Here is a 23,039-nt window from a genome sequence, read left to right as displayed (position 1 = left end):
TAATTCTCACACATAGTGTAAGTCGAACTAATTTTATTTTTAAGAATAAGAGATACATAATTTGTGACATATTTTCCCGGTTATAATTTGATTTTCTATTATATACTTTAAAGCACAATTATCTCATAGTTTAAAGTTGCTAGAATCAAGTTAATAAAAAAGTTAAAGTTATTAATGCATATTTATTTATTTTTTGTTTTGACTTGATTTTGATAACTTTTAACGGTAAAAAAAAATGTTTTTTTATTCGTAGAAAAATTATATTTTAAGATATAAAATAAAACATTAAATTTTGACCGTCAAAAGTTATCATAAATTGTTAATCTCTTATTTCTTGTTTAGTTCACACTGTACATAAAGATTAAAATAATATTTTGCGGATTCTAGGAATTAAAAAAATAATTTTAAAATTGAAAAACTAAAAAAAAAGACTTGAATTTAAAAGACAAACATATTTAAGTCTAAAATTAAAATAATACAATCACAATGCCCACAATGTGTAGTCTCTCAACAAACTTAGTCTATCTTTTTGGTTTAATGTTGAATAAAAAAAAATACAAATTCTTACTTCTCATAAAAGGTATATGAGAATGTGTGTCTCTTATCTATCTAGCATTAAACTAAACAAAGGCTTAGTCCCATAACTCTAAAGATTTTGTTGCTTCACCATTCAAGAGGAAAAGCAGCAAAATCTTCATGACCTTAGCCCCCAAGCTCCCTTGCTCTTGCATCTTCTAAAGCAATGAATGTCATAAAGCTACCAAATTCACATTTTGAGTTGAGTTATTTGTGACCTATTAAATTTTGACTCGTTAAATGTTTGATCAAATTTATTTGTTTAATTAAATAAACTCAAGTTTGAGATTATATTCAATTATTTAATGAGTCAAGCTCAATTTTTATTAGCTCAACATTTATAGTTTGTGAATACCTTATCGATTATTAGTGAATAATTTCAGAAAAAAAGTTTTTTGAAAAGACACATCTCTTTCAACCATTTTGAAAAGGCACGGTGAGCCTATATATATGTGTCTGACTTAAAAAAGTATGTGAGAGATTCTAAAAGAACTTAATTATCAAATGCTCCCTCAATAACTCTTGGATAAACACTTGCAAATCTATTGAGAATTCATCTAAGGACTTCAAATTGTATCATCATCTTAAAAAGAGAGAAATTCCTCTAGGATCTTCAATTTGTATCATCCACTCTAAAGGAAGAGAAATATTTCTATTCATCTCAGAAAGTAAGTTGTAATCACAGAATTGATTGTCTCTTGGATTGTGAGAATTGTAATCAAGAGACGAGTTGTCTCTTGGAGAATATTGAACACAAGGATGAGGGTCTCAAGGTGTGTTCAAAGTGTAGAGGTAGTGAAAACTGGGTTACTTGAGGACCGAATATAGGAACAGGAAGTGGCCAACCAATATAAATCGAGATTACAATTCTCTCTTTTCTTATCTTATTTATTTTATTGCAATCAAATTTGTCTTACACATTTAAAGAACATTATTAAATTAATTGTTATTTCTTTTTCTATATTTTGAAACTTATGATTTAAAAGGGGTTAAAAGTTTATTAGTAGAAAATTTTGTAAGACTTATTTCACTCCCTCTTAAATTATTGAAGCCACTTGTCCAACATCATGCCACATGTTTAGTACATATTTCTATATCACACCACAAAAATATTGAAATTACATTTGATTAATATTTTTAATTTAATATTTTTAAAATAAATAATAAAGTTACATACTTTATTTGATTATTTGTTTTATAAAAAAAAAGTGTATTATTCGTGCATTACACAACAAAATTAAATTAAAATAGAAAAATGTAAATGTGTTAAACTATATTTTAAATTTGATAGAGAATATGATATTATAAAAAAAGTTTACTAGAATATAAGACAAAAATATAATTCCCTTAGTCCATGATCATTATCATCCTAGGTTTTTTTTTTACATAAGTAAAAGAATTAATAAATAGATAATAATAATATTTTTTCAAAAATTAATGTTATTATTATTAATTTAATTTTAATTTTTATTATCTATCATTAATATTTTAAATGATATAAGTAAAAAAATAGTTAATATTACACTAAAAAATTAAAATAAGAATTATTTTGAGTCTATTTCTTTACATGACAATTATTATGATTAATTTTCATAAAGAAAGTATTTTGGAAAGTGTATATAGACTTTAAGAGAAAAGAAACAGACAAGAAAAAAAATTAATGTATTGAAAAAAAATTAAATATACTTAAAAATTCTTAAATTTATTAAAAATATTAATAATTCCATTAAAGTTTATGTTAAATGTGATTATAACTTTATAATACAAATTAGAGTAAATTAACAACAGATTGTCTTTTTTTATTTATTTATAAAGTCTCTTGATTTTAAAAAACAAAAAATATATTTTTTAAAATAAAAATTGATCCATATACTGATACATCATTACTCTGAAAAAAAGTAAAAAACTATACTCCGTTGATCGATATGTTTCACTTAATAAAAAAACTCTTTATTCTCTCTCTAGCAGAGGAAACACAAACAGTCGAAGCAGGGTGTTATCGTCTGGCAGATCCAAATCTGGAACTGAAATCCCCTTCTCCATTCATTGAGTGAAGCTTCAGCTTCGATAACGAACACAGTCCTTTTCCATGGCAAATGCCTGGAAAAGAGATAAGGCCACCAGACTCCTCTCCCCAAAGCTACTGTTCCTACTCTTCTCCTCCACTCTCATAGTCTTCTTCTTCTTCGCATTCCTTACCTCACGCCCCTCAAACCCCGCCACCACCCTCACCGCCTTCAACACCCGCCTCTCCTTCAATGCAATCTCCCCCTTCGACTGCACCGCCTCCCCTCAGGCCCACCCCGTCGTCGCCAACACCGTCGAGGGCGTCCGCTACCCCTTCCTCTTCTCGCTCTCCGATTTTGGAACCTTACCAGACAAGCCCCACAAGAACATCGTGAGGATGCTCAAGGGCAAACCCTTTCGGAAACCCGACATCTCCGTTACGGTTCAGGAGGTTCTCGAGAAGGCCAGGACTGAGGGTAAGGATGGGTTTTTTGTCGACGTCGGTGCCAATGTCGGCATGGCGTCCTTCGCCGCCTCCGCTATGAGGTTTCGGGTTCTGGCTTTCGAGCCTGTGTTCGAGAATTTGCAGAAGATCTGTGAAGGGGTTTACTTCAATAGAGTTGCGGATTTGGTCACTGTCTTCGAGGCCGCTGCGTCGGATCGCGTTGGCAACATTACCGTTCACAAGGTCACTTGTCTTTATCATTTTTTTTATTTAATTTTGATTTGCCTTTGCATTTTGGTTTTCTGTAAGTTTATATAGTCAACTATAATGAGGGATTGTAGAAGAAGGCTTAGGTTAGTTGGAGTGTTGGATACTAATCTAATTAGCTTAGAAAATAATCATCTAAAGTGCAGAGATAAAAGTGGAGGAGATTGTTTCTGGATAAGATAAATAGATTTGTGAAAATGACAAGTTGATAGCCCACTTCCTTGAACTTCTATTGTGGTTTTCCACTCTCAAAAGGGTGAAGGTGAATCAGCTCAAAATTTCTGGTAGGACATTTTGGAATTTCATGATAAACTTACTTACATCTTAATCCTTCTTTGCAAGATTGTCGATGGAATGTCATATGTAAATATAATTTATTAGGATGTTCTTGAGTTGCTTCTAGTTAAAGGATAGGAAGCAATTAATGATATTTCAGTTAGTCTATTTAGTTTATGTTGGAATAGGTTCGGTGTTACAGAATAAGGTAAATCAATCAAAGCATATTTTATCATCTTCTCTGGAAGTTATTAAAATGGTACATAAGGCAGACCCAGCATGCCATTTATATGGAGCTATTATTCAGGATATTCGCACTCTTGCAAAGAGAGAAGGAGTGTGTGTGTGAGTTCATGTTTTGCATAAGGATAACCAGTATGCAGATTTATTGGGAAAACAACACATGCATGTGTGAGGTATAGGATTGCTTGGATCTTTATCTTACTGGTGGCAGCATCCTCATGAGTTTTCCCTTTGTTAGCTGACCAATCTTCTGCTAGCTTCTTAAAAGCTATATTTTTTGTTGTATTCTCTTGTCTAGCAATTCAAAAGATTCTTAGCTTCCCATTTGGAGTTATGTTGAAGCTCAAGGATATTTTTTAGATGAGCTATTTTGGATCATTTGAGGTGACCATAAGATTTTGAGAGACCTGATTAGTTCAGCTAGTTGGGTTGGATGGAGATTTAAATGAGGTCTTAGGTTCAGGTAATGGTAATGACTTCCAATTGTGCCCCCACATTATCCCCAAATTGCTGATTAAAATTTTGTTAGGGCAGGCTAGTCCTTTCACATGGCATATTTTGAATGATGATCTGTTTATTCATTAGAAAAGCTTATTTAAAGAGCCAGCATGTCTGCTTTGGTTGGATAGACTTGGATGAGTGCCATAACTTGTAAGTCTCAAATCTCCTCCTCACCAGCTTGAAAAGCGGCCTCCAAAGATTTAATATGTTCATTTAAGCTGGTTTCTATAGCATCTTCAAAATAATGCACAAGATGGACTGTGTGCTATGGTCGAAAAAGTGTTTGATAGTTTGAAAAAGATGCAACAGAAATCTGTTTTTGTTTTTGGTTTTAATTATACTTGTCAAGTTGACTCCATGATTTTATATCAAAGTTCCTTTTTTTTTCCTCCAATGAAATGGATTTGGGGAGAAATCTATAACTTCTTCCGGGTGAGAGTTAGTAACCATTAAAATCTATAAGCCAAGTCCTCATTATTTCGGACATGAAAAATAAAATGACAAGAAAATGAATTACTTTATTTTACATTGCAACTTCTGCTTGTCTTTCAATGCTGATTAATTCAATTTTACTTGATTTTCCAGTTGGTGGGTAGGTTGGACAACAGTGCGATTTCTGCCACAGGTGCAAAGTTGGCATTTAAGTCCAATGAAGAGATAGCTTTTCAAGTAAGGACTGTTCCTCTTGATGAAGTGATTCCGAAATCAGAGCGTGTGCTTCTGCTTAAAATAGATGTTCAGGGCTGGGAATATCACGTTCTTAAAGGAGCATCAAAGTTGCTCTCAAGGAAAGGAAGCCAAGCCCCTTATCTCATATACGAAGAAGATGAGCGCTTGTTACGGGCCAGTAATAGCAGTGCAAAAGAGATTCGAGACTTCCTACGTAGTGTGGGTTATCATGATTGCACCCAACATGGCACAGATGCACACTGCGTCAAGAAGGATTGATCATAATTTTGGTTTTTAGTTTTTGCTGCTCCTAGATGGAAAACCAAGTTATTGCCAGTTGACTATGTCAGCTAATTCTTGAGTGGTGGATTGATTGCTGATGGAAACGAGTTAAGACGGGTGGCAACTACATCGCTAACTGCAAGCTGCTTCGTGATCTCTCTATCTGTCCACGTAGTTTGAAATGCATGTGTTATTGGACAAGCATCACCTATGATTCTTGGGTAGGTCTGTTTGGGTTTAGGTCTTGTATACATGCCTTTATTTGTAGGCATTTGTTTAATGAGTTCCACAAATTTCCAATTATATATTGAAATCTATTTATAAAATACTTGTGTATCAATTTCTCATGTTTGATATGTCAACTAATATGGAGTCCTGAAGTATACAGAGAACTACATCATCTGTGGAATTAATATAAGTCAAATATATGGGTACTGTGATATTATACATCTTCCAAAATGAAGTAAAATCAATCACTGGTCAATCTCGAAAGGAATAAGACGAACTATACTTGTGTTATATGCTAACAAGACTTCAAATAATTAAGTTGTTTGTTTAATTTGAACTTGCTGGCTACTTGAAACTGAGAGATCAATATGTGGAAGAGAAACAGGAAATTTTCATGCTCTTCTCATACGCAAACAAATATCAATCCCAACTTAAGAAGCCTCTTTACCGGCAGTGGACTTCAATGGTTTCCGAGTTACCCCAACTGTAAAACACGAGCATTTAAGAAACTTTAGGACCACTATTCTATTGTATAATGAACGAATAACCAATTCTGTAGGTTGTTGATGCCACAGATACAAAAATAATAATTTTAAACGGACCTCCTCCTAATTCTCACTATCAAAAGAAGAAAATAGTAAATGCTTTATATTTTTTTAAGATATTAAATACATCTATCATTTTATGTATTACTTTCTCTGTAAAGTATTAAGAGGATTAACAGAAGATTAGTAAAAGCCTAAAAGGTGATATAACATTACTCACAGAATATCTATTGAGAAATAACATGTCATACATTTGTGTAAGGGCAATGTAACTTGTGGCAGATAAAGAAAATTTCAGTAGAATTCGCTGGTTCTACCACAATTTTCCCGATACCCATTTATGCAACAGGGCAAGCACGAAGAAAACAGAGTAGACAGAAGACACAAGTTACACAACTAAAGACCTAAGCATGGAACTCAGAAGACAAAAAAATTCACAGGCTAATGAGATTGACTCTCAATATAATAAAGTTATAACTGGATGCCAGAAATCCATGATAACTCTGCCAATTGCCATAGCAATACTGCCTAGCAAGATTGGTCTATCAAACAGAAGCAATCCATATCCCTTTACTGAATTGGTATATAAAGAATGATTATAATTCAGGCAGAGGGTTGATACCTGAGGCTCTAACCACACATCTCAGTCCTCAGGATTCTTTTGGTCCACTAGTTTTTGAAGGGCCAGCTCTTTCCACCATAACATCATAAAGCTGCTTCCCATTCTGCTTGTCAAAATAAATCAACAAGAAACAATAAAAAAATGTTGAAGCTTAACGTCTGCAACTTAAGTAAGAATGAAAAATTTATTTTCTTAGCTATCTCCTATATGTGTATTGGCTATACTTGCATCCAAACTGCTTACAAATATTATGGGAAAGAAATGAATTTGTCCCTCAGGCTTCGTTTGTGACTCCTTGAAGTAAACCAAGATAGGGAAGTTTGGCCACCAGAATTCCCAATTAACAAATGTCGAGTACCTGCAGCATATCAAACTAGTTTTTGTCCTACTGTTGTGAAATTCTAGTAAGCGTAAACATGAAATCGGGTACTTACTTCCAGCGGTTTTTTCCTCCCACGAAAACATTCTCACCTGATTCCTGGAGCTGTTCACCTATCTTTACCTCCTAAACCATAAATTTTGTATAAAACTAATGTGAATAACTAAAAGGAGAGAAGAATAAATATACATGAAGTCATGAAGTCATGCACACAATATGCTGCTGAAGTTACATATACTAGGATGGTAGCCAGAACTGGATGATAATTTCATATAAATATAAACCATATATAAAGTAACACTCGGTCAAGCTGCAAAACTCTAGAACATAGTGTGTTTCTTCATGCAATTTAGTCCTTTTGCATCAAACAAAAGAGGTAGAGATTTGCTACAAAGCATAATGTTTGAAAATATAATTGTTATCAGAAATCAATGGGGCGAATTCTCTGTTTGTGGTTATTATGATTAGAAGGGCCACTTGCTTTGCAGTATAAAGAAAAATAAATTATCTGACATTCATTTACATAATGGCATGACATTTTGTGCTTTAAGAATGTGTATAAGTTGTGGGCCTTTCAGATTAATTTGAATTAACAAATTTAAGCTGTAATAAGACAAACTACTGAGGTTTTTAGGAAAGTAAATAATGAAGACTTGAAGCGTAAGTGCTAAGAAAGTAAATAATGCAATACATAAAGCACAAAGTTCTTGGAGAAGTAAGAAGAGAACAAACCAGAGCCTCATCATCAAAGACAAATCTCACTCTAGTGGTCTGAGGAAATAAGAGACAAATAATAATAGAAAAAATCAGCTTCTGAAAAGTGGAATGGAACATATTATGCAACTTGTAGCAAACACAGTGAAAAGTCATCAGACAAAATAATCTTACTAATAGCCTCTTTTAAAAAAACAATACCAGATCATCATGCTACTTTGCACCTTTCTTAATTACACTGTATTTTACTAATAATCACCTGAAACAACAGAAGCAATCCAAGGAGACCAACAGGTACTGCAGGTACCAAATTATCTGTGTAAACCAATCCACCAGCTATACCTGACAGTACAATTTTAAGCCAAATAATATTTTAGGAAATTTGTAAATCTGCTTATATGTAAGGAAAGGCAAAAAAGACATGAGTTAACAGCACTAAGAAGTTGTTAAAAGAGTTGGCTAATTTCATTTGAAACGATTTTGATTCACCGAGTTCCAAAGAACCCAAAACTAAGGCAACAGATGGTCAATATGGGTACTTATTTTTCTGATGAATCAAATTCAGTGACTTCAGTCCAATTAAAGGGTCATCAACCAAACTACGTAGTCGTAGACAGATTATTCAGGACAACGCCCAAATAATATGGCCTGCTGATTTGAGAACGGTGTGCACAGTCAACTCAAATATATAGGGATACACCTTGCCATTTTCCATGGTTACAGAGATACAGTCTATACAGTAAGCCTTATCGCTTACTTAAAAGCCTAAAACTATTTGGCAAGACACATACAAATAAAGAGAGAATCAGTAACCACCGAGTAGCACAATTGGAATCCTGTAATCTGGTTCAGGAATTACAGTCTCTCTGCTCTTCACAGACTTCACCTTCCTTCCAAGCTGCCAACAAAGAATTTCCATAGTTATAATTCATAGTAACTACACCAAAGAGACTTCAAATATATGCAAACCACAATTATAAGCAATGATAAATAAAACGACAGAGACCACAGAAATGGTAGAGTAGCAACCAGTGAGTGAACAACAAGACGGTTTCCATGGCTTCTAGTTATTTGTCTCCCACAGAAACTTGAATTGCACACAACTTGACCACAAAATGAAGTTCTGACACCACTCAAGCAACCGATCTTTTCCCTCCCTAAAAAAGAAAAGAAACACATGATATTAAAAACCAACACCAGTATCAAACTTCCCCATTAGTATTTTGGTGAAAATATCCACACTTTATTAAAAAGGGAATTGAGAATTTGACTAAAACTGATACAGAACACCGATGAATCTGATGAAATTGCTTGCAATTAAGCTTACTTTGAGAGGGGAGAAAGTGGTGTACGGACAGCAGAGTGCTCGCCATTTGTTTGTGCTTCACAAAATCCATGTCCTTGTTTTATACACAAAGGAATGATTTTACCAAAATGCCCACCATTCAATGAACATATCCAAGGGCGTTAAAGTAATAAAGCGCGAACTTTGCCCACAAATTCGAAGGCCTTATCTGTTCCAACTAGCATTTGTTGAACTCACTCCTTCAGTTCAGTTCAGACCAAACTTGGCTACATCGTTTGATATTTTGAAGTCTTTGTGATTGAGAATGTCGTACACTCTGTGCTTTGCTCCCATTTGTTCCTTGAAATCCCCAAACAGACCTGGTATTAATAACTCTCTCTGTTTGTTTGTGCTTTCTTGGATTTTGCAGTGCTTATATAATTCAATGATAATTTGTATCAATTTAAATAGGGACAATTGCCGGTAATTCAGTTACCCAAAAGGCTTTTGGGATGAACGAAGTGTGTCAGAATTCTAAAGTTCCAAGCTTTCAGTCCTTGAAGGTTAAGGTGAAAATTGAGATTGATTTTAGTATCCCATTTACAAATAAGGTGCTTTGTGTTCAGTTTTTTTCTTTTTATGTAAAAAATGCTACCATGAGTACATCGGTTTGGTGTATAAATCAAGTGGTTTATTTACGGTTTGAGATATGTGGTTCATAGGCTGAAAAGTTTTGTCCAGTCACATTTGGAAAAAGTGCGGGCTAAGAAATAGAAAATGGCACATGTAACTTGCACATGCGTAAAATGTAACTGGTTTCTATTATTGTGTTTGACAATGCATAATTGCATATATTTTGAATCCCTCTCTGATTTTGATTTTAATACAGGCTACAGAAGATAAAACTACACAAAGCAAAACAATTAGGAGCATTGTTTGTTCTGATTGTGATGGAAATGGTAAGTGAAAATGTAGATTTTAATTTCTTCTTATTACGATCTTTTGTAGCTTTCTTATTCTTTATTTAAAGACGGTTTAAATTAATGAGAGCCTTCTTGTGATATCATATAGCAATTGCTCGTTTTGTACAAAAATTCGAACAGCAAAACCATAGACTTCGTTAAAATTTAGATCGTTCAATGTTTCTGGTTTTGTTGAGAAGTTTTATACGTTTTCCTAAAAAATTGTTATGCCAATAGTTAAGCCAACGTCTTCAAACTTTAAAGTCTAGTACCTTTTAAAGCTTATCAACTCAACTGCTTCCTATTTGAGTTGAATTCACCAAATACTGATATCACATTAAAAAACTAGTCATATAGTCATGCTGCTTCCGGTGGGAATGTGGTATACTTTTTAGTTCACTCTTAGTGAGAGAAGCCAAGGTTAGCCTGGTGGAATGTTCACGCTTATTATGTATTTGTTTCAGTTAATTGTTGATGATGGTTCTCTACCGTGCATTTACATTCAGAAGAATACCGATAATTTTTTTTTATGAAGAGTCAGGATTTTTTCCATGCATATTTGTGGCCTACTGATTTTGCTTCATGAGTACAACAGAAGCTGCAAATTTCTTGAAGAGATAGCTGATATGTTCAGTTTTTTCTTCCTTTCCATTAGAAACATCAGTGTTCAACTCACTGGATTGTTATCTTTTGCTCAACTTCCAGGTGCAAAATCATGTACTCAATGCAAAGGTACTGGAGTTAATTCTGTAGATCACTTCAATGGACAATTTAAAGCTGGTGGATTGTGTTGGCTATGCAGGTAGCTGTACCATACCACATTCTTTCCTATCCCTCTATTTTATCCTGTGAGCATGCATGACTTGCTTTGTTATGTATTGTATAGTGTATAAGTATTCACTTATATGCATCAATTTATATCACCACCCACCGCCCTCCCCCTCAAAAAACAAAACAAGACAAAACTATATGCATCATCATTACAAGTGCTGCTAGCCTGCTATATGCTATTGCTTGCCACCAAGGATTAATTAAAGAATAAATAGAGTCTATCTAAGCCAATAAAGATCAAGAATGAAATTTCTGCAGACCTTTTACTATTTAGCATAAGCAGAATGTGTAAAAGTAATAGAAATTCTTTCACTAATCTGTGAAGCGTTCAAGTTTGGTTGAGGACACTACTCAATTCGTTGAGTCAATTAAACTATACTGCCTGGATAGAATAAATATATAAACAAACAAATTCTGACAAAATGCATAGAGTAAGATTAAATGATTCTCCAATAATGTAATATAACTTTTAGACTTAGTAGTACTCATGGTTTTGTTGAGTATAATGCTGTTAAAAAATTAGGTGCCCAATACTCATAATATGTAGTCCAAGTCTCAAACATATTTTAAGATAAACCTGTTAAGTAGATTCATTTGTATGATAACAATCACAAATAGGCCGTGACGAAGGCCTTCGAATTATAATTGCCAGTGCCTTCTTGGTTTAGCTTCAATCTAATCCTATCCAACATATATGTTTCTTGCAGGGGAAAAAAGGATATTTTGTGTGGATCTTGTAATGGAGCTGGCTTTCTTGGTGGATTCATGAGCACATGTGATGATTAAAAGTTTGGCTAGATTGAATTCAAAGATTCCTAACGGTTATACAAAGAGAAAAGGATGTAGGAATCTGCTTGTTCCTTCGTTGGTCTTTTTGCAATGTGTATTAAATAATGTATTCTGCAGTTTTGGTAATAAGATTTTGTCTTAATTCATGAATATCCTCCGTGGTTGAGTGTTGTAGACCCGCCAGATAGCGTTTACTTAGGATTAAGCAATGATAGAAAAGCCAACAAAGATAATAGCAGCAGAAGCTAACGACCAAATTGTTGTAAAAATTACTAGAACATAAGTAGAGAAAATGGTTTCCCTGATGTGTGTCAGATGATACGGATTTTTAAAGATCATTTCACCATACCATACATATGAATTTTTAGACAGAAAATTATCGAGAGATAATATAAAATATAAACATAAAAATGTAAAAAATACATGTTTTCATATTTTATTTTTAAAATATCTTGTACATTACAAGGATAACAGGGTGATGAGTGTCTCTTTTCAATATTAAAAATTAGTTTTTACGTAAGAAACCAATGATATAAAGCAGATATGCTAACCGAAATTATATTTTTAGTTCTTGTAAAAGTAATTTGCCTCATTATAATCAATGTTCAAGATTAAAACGCCCTTATTATGTAAACTGTCTGGACAAAGAAATTAAGTGTTTTAAAGTTTAATTTCTATGAGTAACATTAATTTAACATCCAAGTCGCTTTGGCCGAGTGGTTAAGGCGTGTGCCTGCTAAGTACATGGGGTTTCCCCGCGAGAGTTCGAATCTCTCAGGCGACGAGGGTTTTTACATTTTTCAATAGCCAATATTTTATTTGCTTTTATTCTTCATTCACAATTGAGTAACGATAAACATATACCCACACTTTTTAAATACCTAACTAATATCTATAATTTCTTTTTATCTCTTTTTTCATGTCACATAATAATACCTATGATATCTATGTTTTTTTTCTCTCTCTCATTAAGTGTATAATAATATATTGGGTGTCCATCAATACTTATCCTACACCATTGGTACATCAAGTAATATTTTGTTTATCATTTATAGCTCTTGAGTCTTGCCAAACCAACCATAAAGGCATCAATTAAATTTTGAACACACTTTTCTGATCTCTCCATCAGTACCAATCTTCACCTCTACACTGCTTAACTTAATCATAGCCTTTGGAAATTCAAAGTCAAATCTCAACCCCAGAAACCCTCTAACATTCCCAGCATAATTTTGCACCACACTTTGAGTAGCAGAATCTTCCCACAACCTCTGGTCTGACTCAAGAACCCCATTACCATCACGTACATTCTTGAAGAAACTAACATCAAATTTGGCTGGGCTATCTTTGTCCAAGGCCACCCTTCTCAAGCCATCTCCATTTTTTGGACAAAGTGCTTGAAGTTGAGCTAAGAAAGCTACGTTTATAGTGGGATCAGCACTACCAGAGGTGGTGAAATTGTATAGACGATAGCTGAAGAACCTGCATTCTGTCTGGCCTATAGTATGTGCACCTTAAGACACATAAATAAGACATGCATAACATAAATTGTTGTATTCAGATACTAGTAACATAAATATTTCACACACTTTCATTAATAAGAGTACCAATAACACACTCTCTTAACACCTCCTTTTTCTAACATATTCTTATGAAATCATGAATAGAACTCATAAAATATTACAAAATTTAAAATTTTTAATAAATTTCGGTAAATAAAATATGTATTTAAAAAAGTGTGTTATTAACATTTTTCTTTCATTAAATACTACGAGAGAAAGCATACCAACTAACGTGACAAGATCATGATCATCTAGACCTTTCGCCGCAAATTTTTGCCTCTGGACTGAAACTGAGTCAAGTGGTGAAGGCATATTTGAGGCTTGAGATGATAAAGAAATCCTCCCATCTCTTCTTCCTGTGGGTACTGGCCAACTTGGGCCATCACTCTGCCATTATTTTCATTAGTGTTAATTTTATCTATTCCTTCAAAAAGGCCAAGTGTGTGTGCTAGTGCTAGAGTGTATTTGATGAAGTTTAAAGAGTTTATCTTAATACCAAATCGACAGCATCACGAGCTGCTAATGCTAGGATGTCAGCACATGAGACAATTCCAGGACATATGGCCTCTATTTGTGATTTTGCGTCATCGATCACTTCAAAACCTCTTAGACCAATGTTTGGCAATGCATTCTTCTCTGCAGAAGAGTCTGCAATTAAAATTGAACCATCGCATCCCTGTGGGAGAAAATGTCAAATGACGTTCATGAGTCTGAAATAATAAAATTCTACGAAAAGAAATTAAGACCTGACTTGACGACTATGAAGTAAGTGAAGTGAAATTATAATTGTTAATTAGAAAATTAAGAGAACAAATGTTAAAAATTCATAGTCTGTTACTAAGATATATATGTTGGTCACTTTTAATCTTGATGTATAGTTTCTCATTTTTTATGTGTTCATACACCTCTTTTATACATTTACGGCTTTACGTGAGTGAAGGATTTGAGATTGAGATTAGCTTACCTGGACAAAGCAATCATGGAAATGAAGCCTGAGCAGGCCAGGAGCAATGGATAGATCCTTGCTGAAGTGGGATACAACGGTGGACCGTACTATTGCCTCAGCATTTGGACATGAAGTAGAATAAAACCCAGTTTTCAATTGGGCTTGTACTGCTGAAGTCATCACTAAAATCATTAGGGAACCCAATATGGCATCCATTTTCATGCAAACAAACAGAAAGTATCTTGCCAACTTCAAACTTGATATTTGATGGTTCTCTCTCTCCCTTGCTAGTGGCATTTATAGTATACCGCTTAGTGTCACTTATATAAGAGTTTATCCCTTGACAAACGTGAATCTTACGATATATGATTGAGCTTATCTTAATTATTTTGTTCTTACAGTTAACAAGGTTTTGGCCTGCTTGTCAATGACATTTTGATAAAGTGGAGAAATGAGAACAAAATAAATTAAAGATGCATTCCCATTTTATGTTTTCTTCCGTTCAGACTATATACAGAACTGAAGGTGGATTTCACGGTTTCGATTGCATCATTGAGAGGTATTTCCATCACTCTCTATCTCTGTTTTTCTTGGTGGGTACTATCTTTTTTCTTATCTTTGGATGCCTCTACTTTATTCCTCAACGCGTTTCTGCTTTTTCTCTATCTTTGCCCTGTACTGCTATTCTTTTTGCTTTAGTAGTTTACTTGACTTCGTTTTTGCTCACATTAGACTTGGTTTATGAATTTTGATGAAAAATATCCGGGATCACTTTAGTGCAAACATGGAAAATGTAGTAGCAAATTAAAGCTGATTAGCTAGCAAGCACCACATGAAAATAAGAAGTTGAATAACTAGCAGATGGCGACAACTACTTATTTTCATTTCAGCAGTAGTTCAGGAAACAAAGATCACTTGGTATAGCTAGTACTTTAGACATATCAAAATAAACTGAAACCACAATTGGTTTCATTAAATAAAGAGAGAAAAAGAGAAAAATTGAGAGGAAGAAATATTTTTTTTTTAAAACCTGTCATTTTATTGGTGAAAAATGGTATAGCTAGTACTTGAGACACATCAAAATATACCTGAAACCACACTTTTTTTATACACCTGAAACCACACTTAATCATAGTCCAAATACCACACTTTTTAACACGGGAAACAACTACTTCAGCTTGTGGCTTGCTACCTTATTATACCTGGACAGCACTAAAAAAAAGTTTAATAATGTAAAGGATTACAATAGTACGTATCAGAAGACAAAGAAACAAACAAACTGATGAAAACTCTGCAACGTTAACTTCACAGAGAAAATTCACACATAACTTGAATTGGGACATGGAGGAATTGCTATATCAGTGATTCCTTCTAACATCAACACCACACTCTTCATTGTTGGGCGAAGAAAAGGTTCATCTTGGATGCACCAAAGTGCCACCTTAACTATATTTTCCACGGAAGTTTTATTATCCACGGATTCCCAAAGAAAAAGCTTATTAAGTTGTCCAGAAACAAAACATTTATAAGCCCAGTTGGAGAGAAGAGCCGCTTCGGGTTCGGAGACATGAACTTCGATATTTCTCCTGCAACATAAAATTTCTAACAGCACTATTCCGTAGCTATAAACATCAACCTTGACAGATATTGGGATGTTCAGCTTGTCCCATTCAGGAGCCACATACCCTCTTGTCCCTCTAGCCCCTGTGATGGTTCTGGTTTGATCTGGCATCAGAAGTTTTGCTAGCCCGAAATCAGATATCTTTGCAGTCCAGAACTCATCCATCAAAATGTTTTGAGGCTTTATGTCACAATGAATGATTGGTGCCTCACACTCTTCATGGAGATACAGAATCCCTTTTGCTATCTCCAGTGCTATTCTTACTCTCTCATCCCACCCTGGACGTCTCTGACTCTGAGCTCCAAAGATAAGGTTTTCAAGGGAACCATTAGGCATGTACTCATAAACCAGAAGCCTTTTAGAACCCTCGGCACAGAAACCCAACAAGCGAACTAGGTTCCTGTGGTGGGTTTTTCCAATGGCTCTCATTTCTGCTTGGAACTCCCTTTCTCCTTCTTCCACCAACTTCTCTAGTCTCTTCACTGCAATTAACCTCCTACCTTTGTTCAAACCCCCTTTGTAAACTGCTCCAAAAGATCCTCTTCCCAATTTTTGTTTGAAATTATTTGTTGCTCTTTTCAGCTCACTGTATGAAAACCTTTTTAAAGTCAACTCTTCACTGAAAAATAAAATATTTATTATAGATTTTCTTAATATTTTGTTTTAATGAGTTAACTAGTTTGTTATGTTTGTTGTAACAACTGTAGGTTGGTTTTCCAACGGTCATATTTCCAACGGTCATATTTTGTTGTTGCAAAATGTCTATATATTCTCTTTCCTCCTTTCTACAAAGATGACAGAGCTACAGCTACAGTCTCATCCCTTTCTCCCGAAGTTTTCTATTCATTTTCTTATAAAATAATTTATTTCTTGAGAGTAAGAGCATTGGTGTTCATAAGGTTTGGGGATCCTTTCGCTGCACACGATCGGAACCAACGGGTTGTCGTATCTTGGAAGAGGAGCGCAATCAGAATTTCTTACCCGTGCAGTGGGGGCGTTTTCTCTCTAAGGATAGCGTTTACGCGCTTCAACCCAGGCTATATCTTTCTTCCCTTAATTTTTTTTTCTTGTGCTTATTGTATGTTATAATGCATTATTCATGTGCTGTCAATTAAATTTAATTTGCTATTGCTATTTTGTTATTTAATTCAAGACTGTGCATCTTCTTCATATTTATTTTCTTTCATTTTTTATTTTATTTTCCAACAGTCTTAGAGACAAAATTTATTTTTCACTTTCTTCTTGCATAGTCTTTTCTGCAGTAGCATTCTATTTTATCAAAATGTTTGCCATGGATATGATTAAGTCCCTTTCTTGTAAGCCTGAAAAATTTACGGGTGAAATTTTTTTCTGTTGACAACAACAAATGAAATTCTGGCTTACTGAATTGGATTTATACACTTTGATTTCTAAAAGAGAAATAAAAACTTCAACTTCCTCTACTGATATAGTTCAAACTGATGCAACCATTAAGCATGATGTTTCTGATAAAGATATTTTATGTCATGGACGGATTTTAAGTGCTTTGGCTGATAACATATATAAGATTTTTTGTCATACCAAAACCTCTGTTGAGTTATGGGAAGCACTTGAATTGAAATATGGATCTGCTGAAAAAGGTTTAAGTCGTTACTCTTGTGAAAAAATGATTGAGTTTCAAATGATTGATGAAAAATCTATTTCAGATCAGATCCATGAATTTGAAAACATTATTTATGACATGAAATTGAAAGGAATTGTTTTGCCTGACATTATGCTTGTGGCTTTCATGATTTCAAAATTGCCTCCTTCGTGGACTAATTTTGCTCGAAGCCTAAAACATAAACGTGAAGTTTTATATTTTGTTTGTCGTATTCTTAATAGAGTACCTTATAAAAAAAAAAAATCTTTATGAGCTATGGAGAAAAAGAGAACCAAATCTGAAATATTTTAAAGTGTGGGGGTGTCTAGTAAAGGTTAATATGTCTATTAATAAGAAAAGGAAATTTTGAAAAAAAAAATGTTAATTGTATTTTGTTGGATATTGTTTACATAATATTACTTATAGATTCTTAGTTATTAATTCAGAAGTATCTGAAATTTCTAATGGTACTATTATGGAGTCTAGAGATGTGACTTTCTTTGAAAATATTTTTTCTTGAAAAATAAATTGTTAAATCTTTGTATGGTTTGAAACAAGCTCCAAAGCATTGACACAAAAGTTTGATTAAGTTATTCTTTTGTATGATTTTCAAATTAATGATAGTGATAAATGTGTGTATGTGAAACAATTTGATGATAATGGATGCGTCATTTTATGTTTGTATCTGGATGACATATTGATATTTTGTATGATGTGAAGTTTTTCTTGTCTAGAAATTTTGATATGAAAGACCTTGGTTGTGTATATGTGATTTTGGGTATTAAGCTTATAAAGAAAAATGATGGCATGATTTTAACCCAATCACACTATGTTGAAAAGTTGTTGAAGAAGTTTAGTTATTTTGATGTGAAACCTGTTTCTACTCCTTATGACTCATCCATCAAGCTAAAGAAAAATTTGGGTCAGAAAATAATATTGCGGATCCGCTTACAAAAAGGTTGACATGTCAACAAGTATTTGAGTCGTCGAGGGGAATGGGATTAAAGCCCATTATTTAGTTACAACAATGGACACCCGTCTCCGTGTGATTGGTGATCCCATGAATGGAGTTCAACGGGTAACAACGAAATTGTTTGTTGACTAAAGTACACCAAAATGAAATTTGGCGGAGTTGTTCCGTTTCTCATTCCTATGACGAGGTGTATTATAAATTGTGGCAATATTAAGGTTGAGGTATTTATATATGTGTATTTTTGGTATATAAAAAAAAAAACAAAATACCTCTTAATGAATCCGATGACAATTATTGTAGGGGTGAGGGTCACAACTCACTCTTTGAGGATTCACCTAGTGAGTGTGGTGGTGGGGCCGCCACTGTGAGATATGGGTTAATCTCTAAGGGACACTCACGAAACAAGATACAAGCGCAAGGCCGTGTAACGTGCTACCACTGATTAGAACCTAATTGAATGCCAATATTGTAGGGGTTGTGTACTAAAGTCCGGTTAAAGAATATGTAGTTCAAGACAATCAAGTCACTACATTTTTCTCGGATGGAAGTTCATAAACACTAGGTATAAGGCTCAAACCCGGAAGGTTCCTTATACCGAAATACAATATCACATGCTCTTACTCTTATGTTTTTATACAAATTATCTTTTAGAAAATATATTTTAAAATTTTAAATTATGTGGGGGAATGTTGATAAATATTGTGTTTTAATTTAAAATTTATAAATATATTAATTCTATTTTATAAAATAAAATATTTATTATAGATTTTCTTAATATTTTGTTTTAATGAGTTAACTAGTTTGTTATGTTTGTTGTAACAACTGTAGGTTGGTTTTCCAACGGTCATATTTCCAACGGTCATATTTTGTTGTTGCAAAATGTCTATATATTCTCTTTCCTCCCTTCTACAAAGATGACAGAGCTACAGCTACAGTCTCATCCCTTTCTCCCGAAGTTTTCTATTCATTTTCTTATAAAATAATTTATTTCTTGACAGTAAGAGCATTGGTGTTCATAAGGTTTGGGATCCTTTCGCTGCACACGATCGGAACCAACGGGTTGTCGTATCTTGGAAGAGGAGCGCAATCAGAATTTCTTACCCGTGCACTGGGGGCGTTTTCTCTCTAAGGATAGCGTTTACGCGCTTCAACCCAGGCTATATCTTTTTTCCCTTAATTTTTTTTTCTTGTGCTTATTGTATGTTATAATGCATTATTCATGTGCTGTCAATTAAATTTAATTTGCTATTGCTATTTTGTTATTTAATTCAAGACTGTGCATCTTCTTCATATTTATTTTCTTTCATTTTTTATTTTATTTTCCAACACCTTTGTTCAAACCCCCTTTGTAAACTGCTCCAAAAGATCCTCTTCCCAATTTTTGTTTGAAATTATTTGTTGCTCTTTTCAGCTCACTGTATGAAAACCTTTTTAAAGTCAACTCTTCACTGAGGCCCCAGTTACCCATTTCCATCAGCCTTTCATAGCTCAATATCCTAATCTTGTACATGTAGTGGCTGGAGATGACAATGGTTGAACATAAAAGCAGAGAAAACACTGATGTAATGACAACAATCTGGACCGTTGCTTTGTTCCTTGTAGTCTTGATTGGTGTTGGAGATGGTTGTTCAGGCACAGGATTATCATTCCCCGTCCCGTTGTTGAGGCTCCTGTTTCCTACCTTCAAGAATAGCAAGGCCTGATTAACACCAAATTCATCTTGCCCTGGCCTACGAAGATATCTCAAAGGAAGCCTCTGTTTCATGCAGCTTTCTTCCGTATCGTCGTAAAACACAGCCTCACAACTGCAATCAGCCAAACAAGCAGAGGAGCAATCTTCTTTTGGCATCTTAGCTTTAAAATAAGGATTATCCGTCCCTACAAAAGTATCTTCCATCGGCTTCATGTCGTAAAAGGTTGCGCTATCTTTCTGCCCATTACAATCTTCATTTTGAAAGCTCCTTTTACAGCCCCGAGTAGAGTCGGTTGGATATATTAACTCGAAATCCGGAAGACAAGTGCATAACGGTTGGGTGTCATTGAAGGTGCAGTAGCTGTTGAAGCCACAAAAACCTTTTACTGCACATGCATTCTCATCCGGCCAATGGTGCGCCTTTTGGAAACTGCCATTGTCAAAATGCTTATACAGCCGAAAAAACCCATCAAAATCAAGGGTTGAACGATAAATGATCCGGTTCCCATCATTAGGAAAAGATGAATGGTGGTAAAGAGTCTTCATAATGCTCCCATCACTGTCATTTAAAATCTGAAGCAAACCTGTTTGGTTGAGATAAAGATTAGTTTTGAAACCAGAATTGGTAGTACTAGAGGCCCAGTAAGCATCCAGTGCTGTGTCAGTTGTGCTTACTGGATACATAACTAGATTTCCATCATCCTGCATCTTGAAACGATACCGTCCAGTTGAGTGGCTGTTATTAGATGAAGCAGAGACCAGTTGATGTCCATTAGGAAGAGATTGACCCCCTAACAAAGTATCAGTTGGGTAATCGAAACTCTGCCATATGATGCTGGAATTATTGTTGTATAGTACAAAGTTTCCAGAATCAAGCATGGAGGCAGAGGAAGCTTTTGCAATAATATCTGCAATAGACTTCTCTTCTCCGTGCTCATCTATTAGTAGGAATTTACCGTCCTTGGTTAGTTGTAGCTTTGCATTTGAGGTGACAGGAGGATCATCCCGCCTTGCAGTCCACACAACTATCTTGTTCTCTCCGCTAACCAACCAAATTGCAATGACAAAGGCATCGCCTTGCTCTTGCGGATAGAAACCAAATGCAAACTGACCAGAAGGGGAAGGCCACCAAGCAAGAGTAGTATTTGGGACAAGTGAGGCACCTGGTTGTATCTGCTTCATTTCAACTCTTGTGCCTGTAGACACGAGTAGCAGCAAGGTGACAGTTATAGCAATGGCATCCATAACTATTGAACTTGATTCTTTGAGACTGAGGGAGAAGAAAAGATTTAAGCTGGCCTTTTCATAGTTTAAATTTTAAGCAAATGGTCTCCCATGCCTTAATTTTCTAACTAAACGTCTCAAATCCACCTTATCACTTGGAGAATTGGCAATCCAAGACTTTTAACCTAATGCTCCCCGAAGACTTACTTTTTCAAGTCAGTGTCTCAAATCGACATCACCGAAAATGTAAGACTTTTATGGTCAAGTATTTCTTTAACAACGTAAAACAAAAGTAACATAAAGGAGGAGGAAACCAAAATTCTCTACCGTAGATCTCGAGCATCACATCACCTGCTGAAGGTTCAGCATCATCCTTCATTGCTTCTACAGGAGAAATTATTGCATCATTTAAATTATTATGTATTTATGGTCTAAATAAATCTTCATGAGGATACAAGACTCCTCTAGCAACCGGTGCTCACAGCACCTTAAAGCAGGCATGGATTCTGTATGGATTTTTATTCGAGTCGTCACATATAGTTTCTCTTCTTCTAATGAGATTTATGAAAGTAAGTTCTATCAAACAATAAAGAGATTCCAGTAGAGGAAGAAATATAATATAATTGTTAATGATCGTGATGGATAGACGCAAAGATGTTACAACAAATGCATGTCAAAGAAAGCTTAGATCAAGAACCAACTAAGGATTTATGTATTTTATTTAATCTTTAATAATTAAACATGTGGTAAATTTTAGAACTTTTGGTGAATTTTTTAAATTATAGACATGTGAATTTTTAATTTTCGAATAAAGATTAAAGATATTCCAAGAACAATTGGTACGGTACTTTTATTGTCTAGTCACAAGAGGAACATGATTTGGAGGCCCTCTAATCACACCTTGAAAGTGGTATTTTCCTATCTCAATCAATATTGATAGATTGTAGACACTGTTTAGGGTTCTTGTTAATGGCATAAATATATGAAAAAATAATAATTAAAAGATATTAGCAAGACATGTTTATAAGACTCCTTGTCTTTTTGGAAGTATTTACGTCTAAAAAGAAGTTACATTCAGATATCATTGACGTGGTTATGATCGGTAGGCTCGAAATTGAACTACAAAGAAGAGAAGAATAATGTGTATGTGCATTGAATGAGATTACATAAAAAGCAAAAGAAATTTCATATCATTTAAATAAACTTATGAACGGATTCAGAAATTAATGGAGACATCAATTTCGATCAGATTTAAAGAAAATATCAAATCAATAATTAATTGATTACTGGATGTCAAAATCCGATCGGTTACAATAATATTTTGAATTTTAAATATACCAACAAAATTTACTTAAATCAATTTTTGTGTAAATCAAAATTAATCCCATTCAATTTCTGAATGTTGCCATATCTTAAATTGAATTTGAATTGAAAATATATTTTCATATAAACTATACTGAACCAATCACTTATGAAACACCATATGATATGATGCGTGATTATTAATGGATTGATAAGTGGACAAAATCGCATCAGTAGTATAAAATGAGAAATCGGGAGTATCGTATCCATATGGACTCGTGTAATACTCTATAAAATAACAATGTTCACTAAGTATGACTTTTAGAAACAACAATTATAATTTGATTGCGATAATCTAAATAACAAGAAATTAAAAAAACATCAAAGTTCAAGAGCAAAAAAACAAGAAACTCTGTTTGGATAATTTTTATGAACATTTCAAGTGCGATAAAAATAGGTAAAATAATAAAGTATAAAAG

The 23,039-nt window shown here is 34.1% G+C and overlaps 5 protein-coding genes and 1 non-coding gene across 8 annotated transcripts; 3 read left to right on the top strand and 3 right to left on the bottom strand.

Moving 5' to 3' along the window:
* The first annotated feature begins 2,499 nt into the window (after window positions 1-2,499).
* On the top strand, window positions 2,500-5,592 carry LOC100788849 (uncharacterized). The gene is made up of 2 exons (XM_003542632.5): window positions 2,500-3,271; window positions 4,901-5,592. The coding sequence occupies exons 1-2, from the start codon at window positions 2,666-2,668 to the stop codon at window positions 5,261-5,263; spliced, it is 969 nt and encodes a 322-aa protein (XP_003542680.1). The 5' UTR covers window positions 2,500-2,665; the 3' UTR covers window positions 5,264-5,592.
* LOC100500224 (uncharacterized) lies at window positions 5,578-9,133 on the bottom strand. Of its 2 annotated transcripts, NM_001248016.2 has the most exons (9): window positions 9,082-9,133; window positions 8,784-8,911; window positions 8,571-8,652; window positions 8,014-8,096; window positions 7,773-7,811; window positions 7,096-7,166; window positions 6,905-7,019; window positions 6,662-6,764; window positions 5,578-5,978 (listed from the first exon to the last, which is right to left on the bottom strand). In NM_001248016.2, exons 1-8 carry the CDS (start codon window positions 9,125-9,127, stop codon window positions 6,690-6,692), a joined length of 639 nt encoding a protein of 212 aa, NP_001234945.1. In that variant the 5' UTR covers window positions 9,128-9,133; the 3' UTR covers window positions 5,578-5,978; window positions 6,662-6,689. The 2 variants fall into 2 exon arrangements, with proteins under 2 accessions (NP_001234945.1, NP_001349936.1); NM_001363007.1 differs by lacking the exon at window positions 7,773-7,811.
* Window positions 9,134-9,241: 108 nt separating this feature from the next.
* Window positions 9,242-11,771, top strand: LOC100788324 (protein BUNDLE SHEATH DEFECTIVE 2, chloroplastic). 2 transcript variants are annotated; one of them, XM_003542631.4, is made up of 5 exons: window positions 9,242-9,422; window positions 9,511-9,608; window positions 9,929-9,998; window positions 10,707-10,803; window positions 11,540-11,771. In XM_003542631.4, the coding sequence occupies exons 1-5, from the start codon at window positions 9,365-9,367 to the stop codon at window positions 11,616-11,618; spliced, it is 402 nt and encodes a 133-aa protein (XP_003542679.1). In that variant the 5' UTR covers window positions 9,242-9,364; the 3' UTR covers window positions 11,619-11,771. The 2 variants fall into 2 exon arrangements, with proteins under 2 accessions (XP_003542679.1, XP_006594278.1); XM_006594215.4 differs by having other exon boundaries at window positions 9,256-9,422; window positions 9,511-9,602.
* Window positions 11,772-12,077: 306 nt separating this feature from the next.
* On the bottom strand, window positions 12,078-15,061 carry LOC100816487 (peroxidase 25). The gene is made up of 4 exons (XM_006594214.4): window positions 14,145-15,061; window positions 13,677-13,856; window positions 13,405-13,567; window positions 12,078-13,131 (listed from the first exon to the last, which is right to left on the bottom strand). Exons 1-4 carry the CDS (start codon window positions 14,421-14,423, stop codon window positions 12,710-12,712), a joined length of 1,044 nt encoding a protein of 347 aa, XP_006594277.1. The 5' UTR covers window positions 14,424-15,061; the 3' UTR covers window positions 12,078-12,709.
* On the top strand, window positions 12,324-12,405 carry TRNAS-GCU (transfer RNA serine (anticodon GCU)). The gene has a single exon. It is a non-coding gene; the product is annotated as a tRNA-Ser (tRNA).
* A 151-nt stretch (window positions 15,062-15,212) lies between the features above and the next one.
* On the bottom strand, window positions 15,213-21,551 carry LOC100815958 (G-type lectin S-receptor-like serine/threonine-protein kinase LECRK1). Its single transcript, XM_006594211.4, has 2 exons — window positions 19,671-21,551; window positions 15,213-16,247 (listed from the first exon to the last, which is right to left on the bottom strand). Exons 1-2 carry the CDS (start codon window positions 21,277-21,279, stop codon window positions 15,445-15,447), a joined length of 2,412 nt encoding a protein of 803 aa, XP_006594274.1. The 5' UTR covers window positions 21,280-21,551; the 3' UTR covers window positions 15,213-15,444.
* Between the last annotated feature and the right edge of the window lie 1,488 nt (window positions 21,552-23,039).

The sequence above is a fragment of the Glycine max genome, chromosome 13 (assembly GCF_000004515.6).
Source record: "Glycine max cultivar Williams 82 chromosome 13, Glycine_max_v4.0, whole genome shotgun sequence".
In the NCBI taxonomy this organism is placed as follows: Eukaryota; Viridiplantae; Streptophyta; class Magnoliopsida; order Fabales; family Fabaceae; genus Glycine; species Glycine max.
Note: the sequence above shows the minus strand (reverse complement) of the source record. Positions and strands in the feature narration are given on the sequence as shown.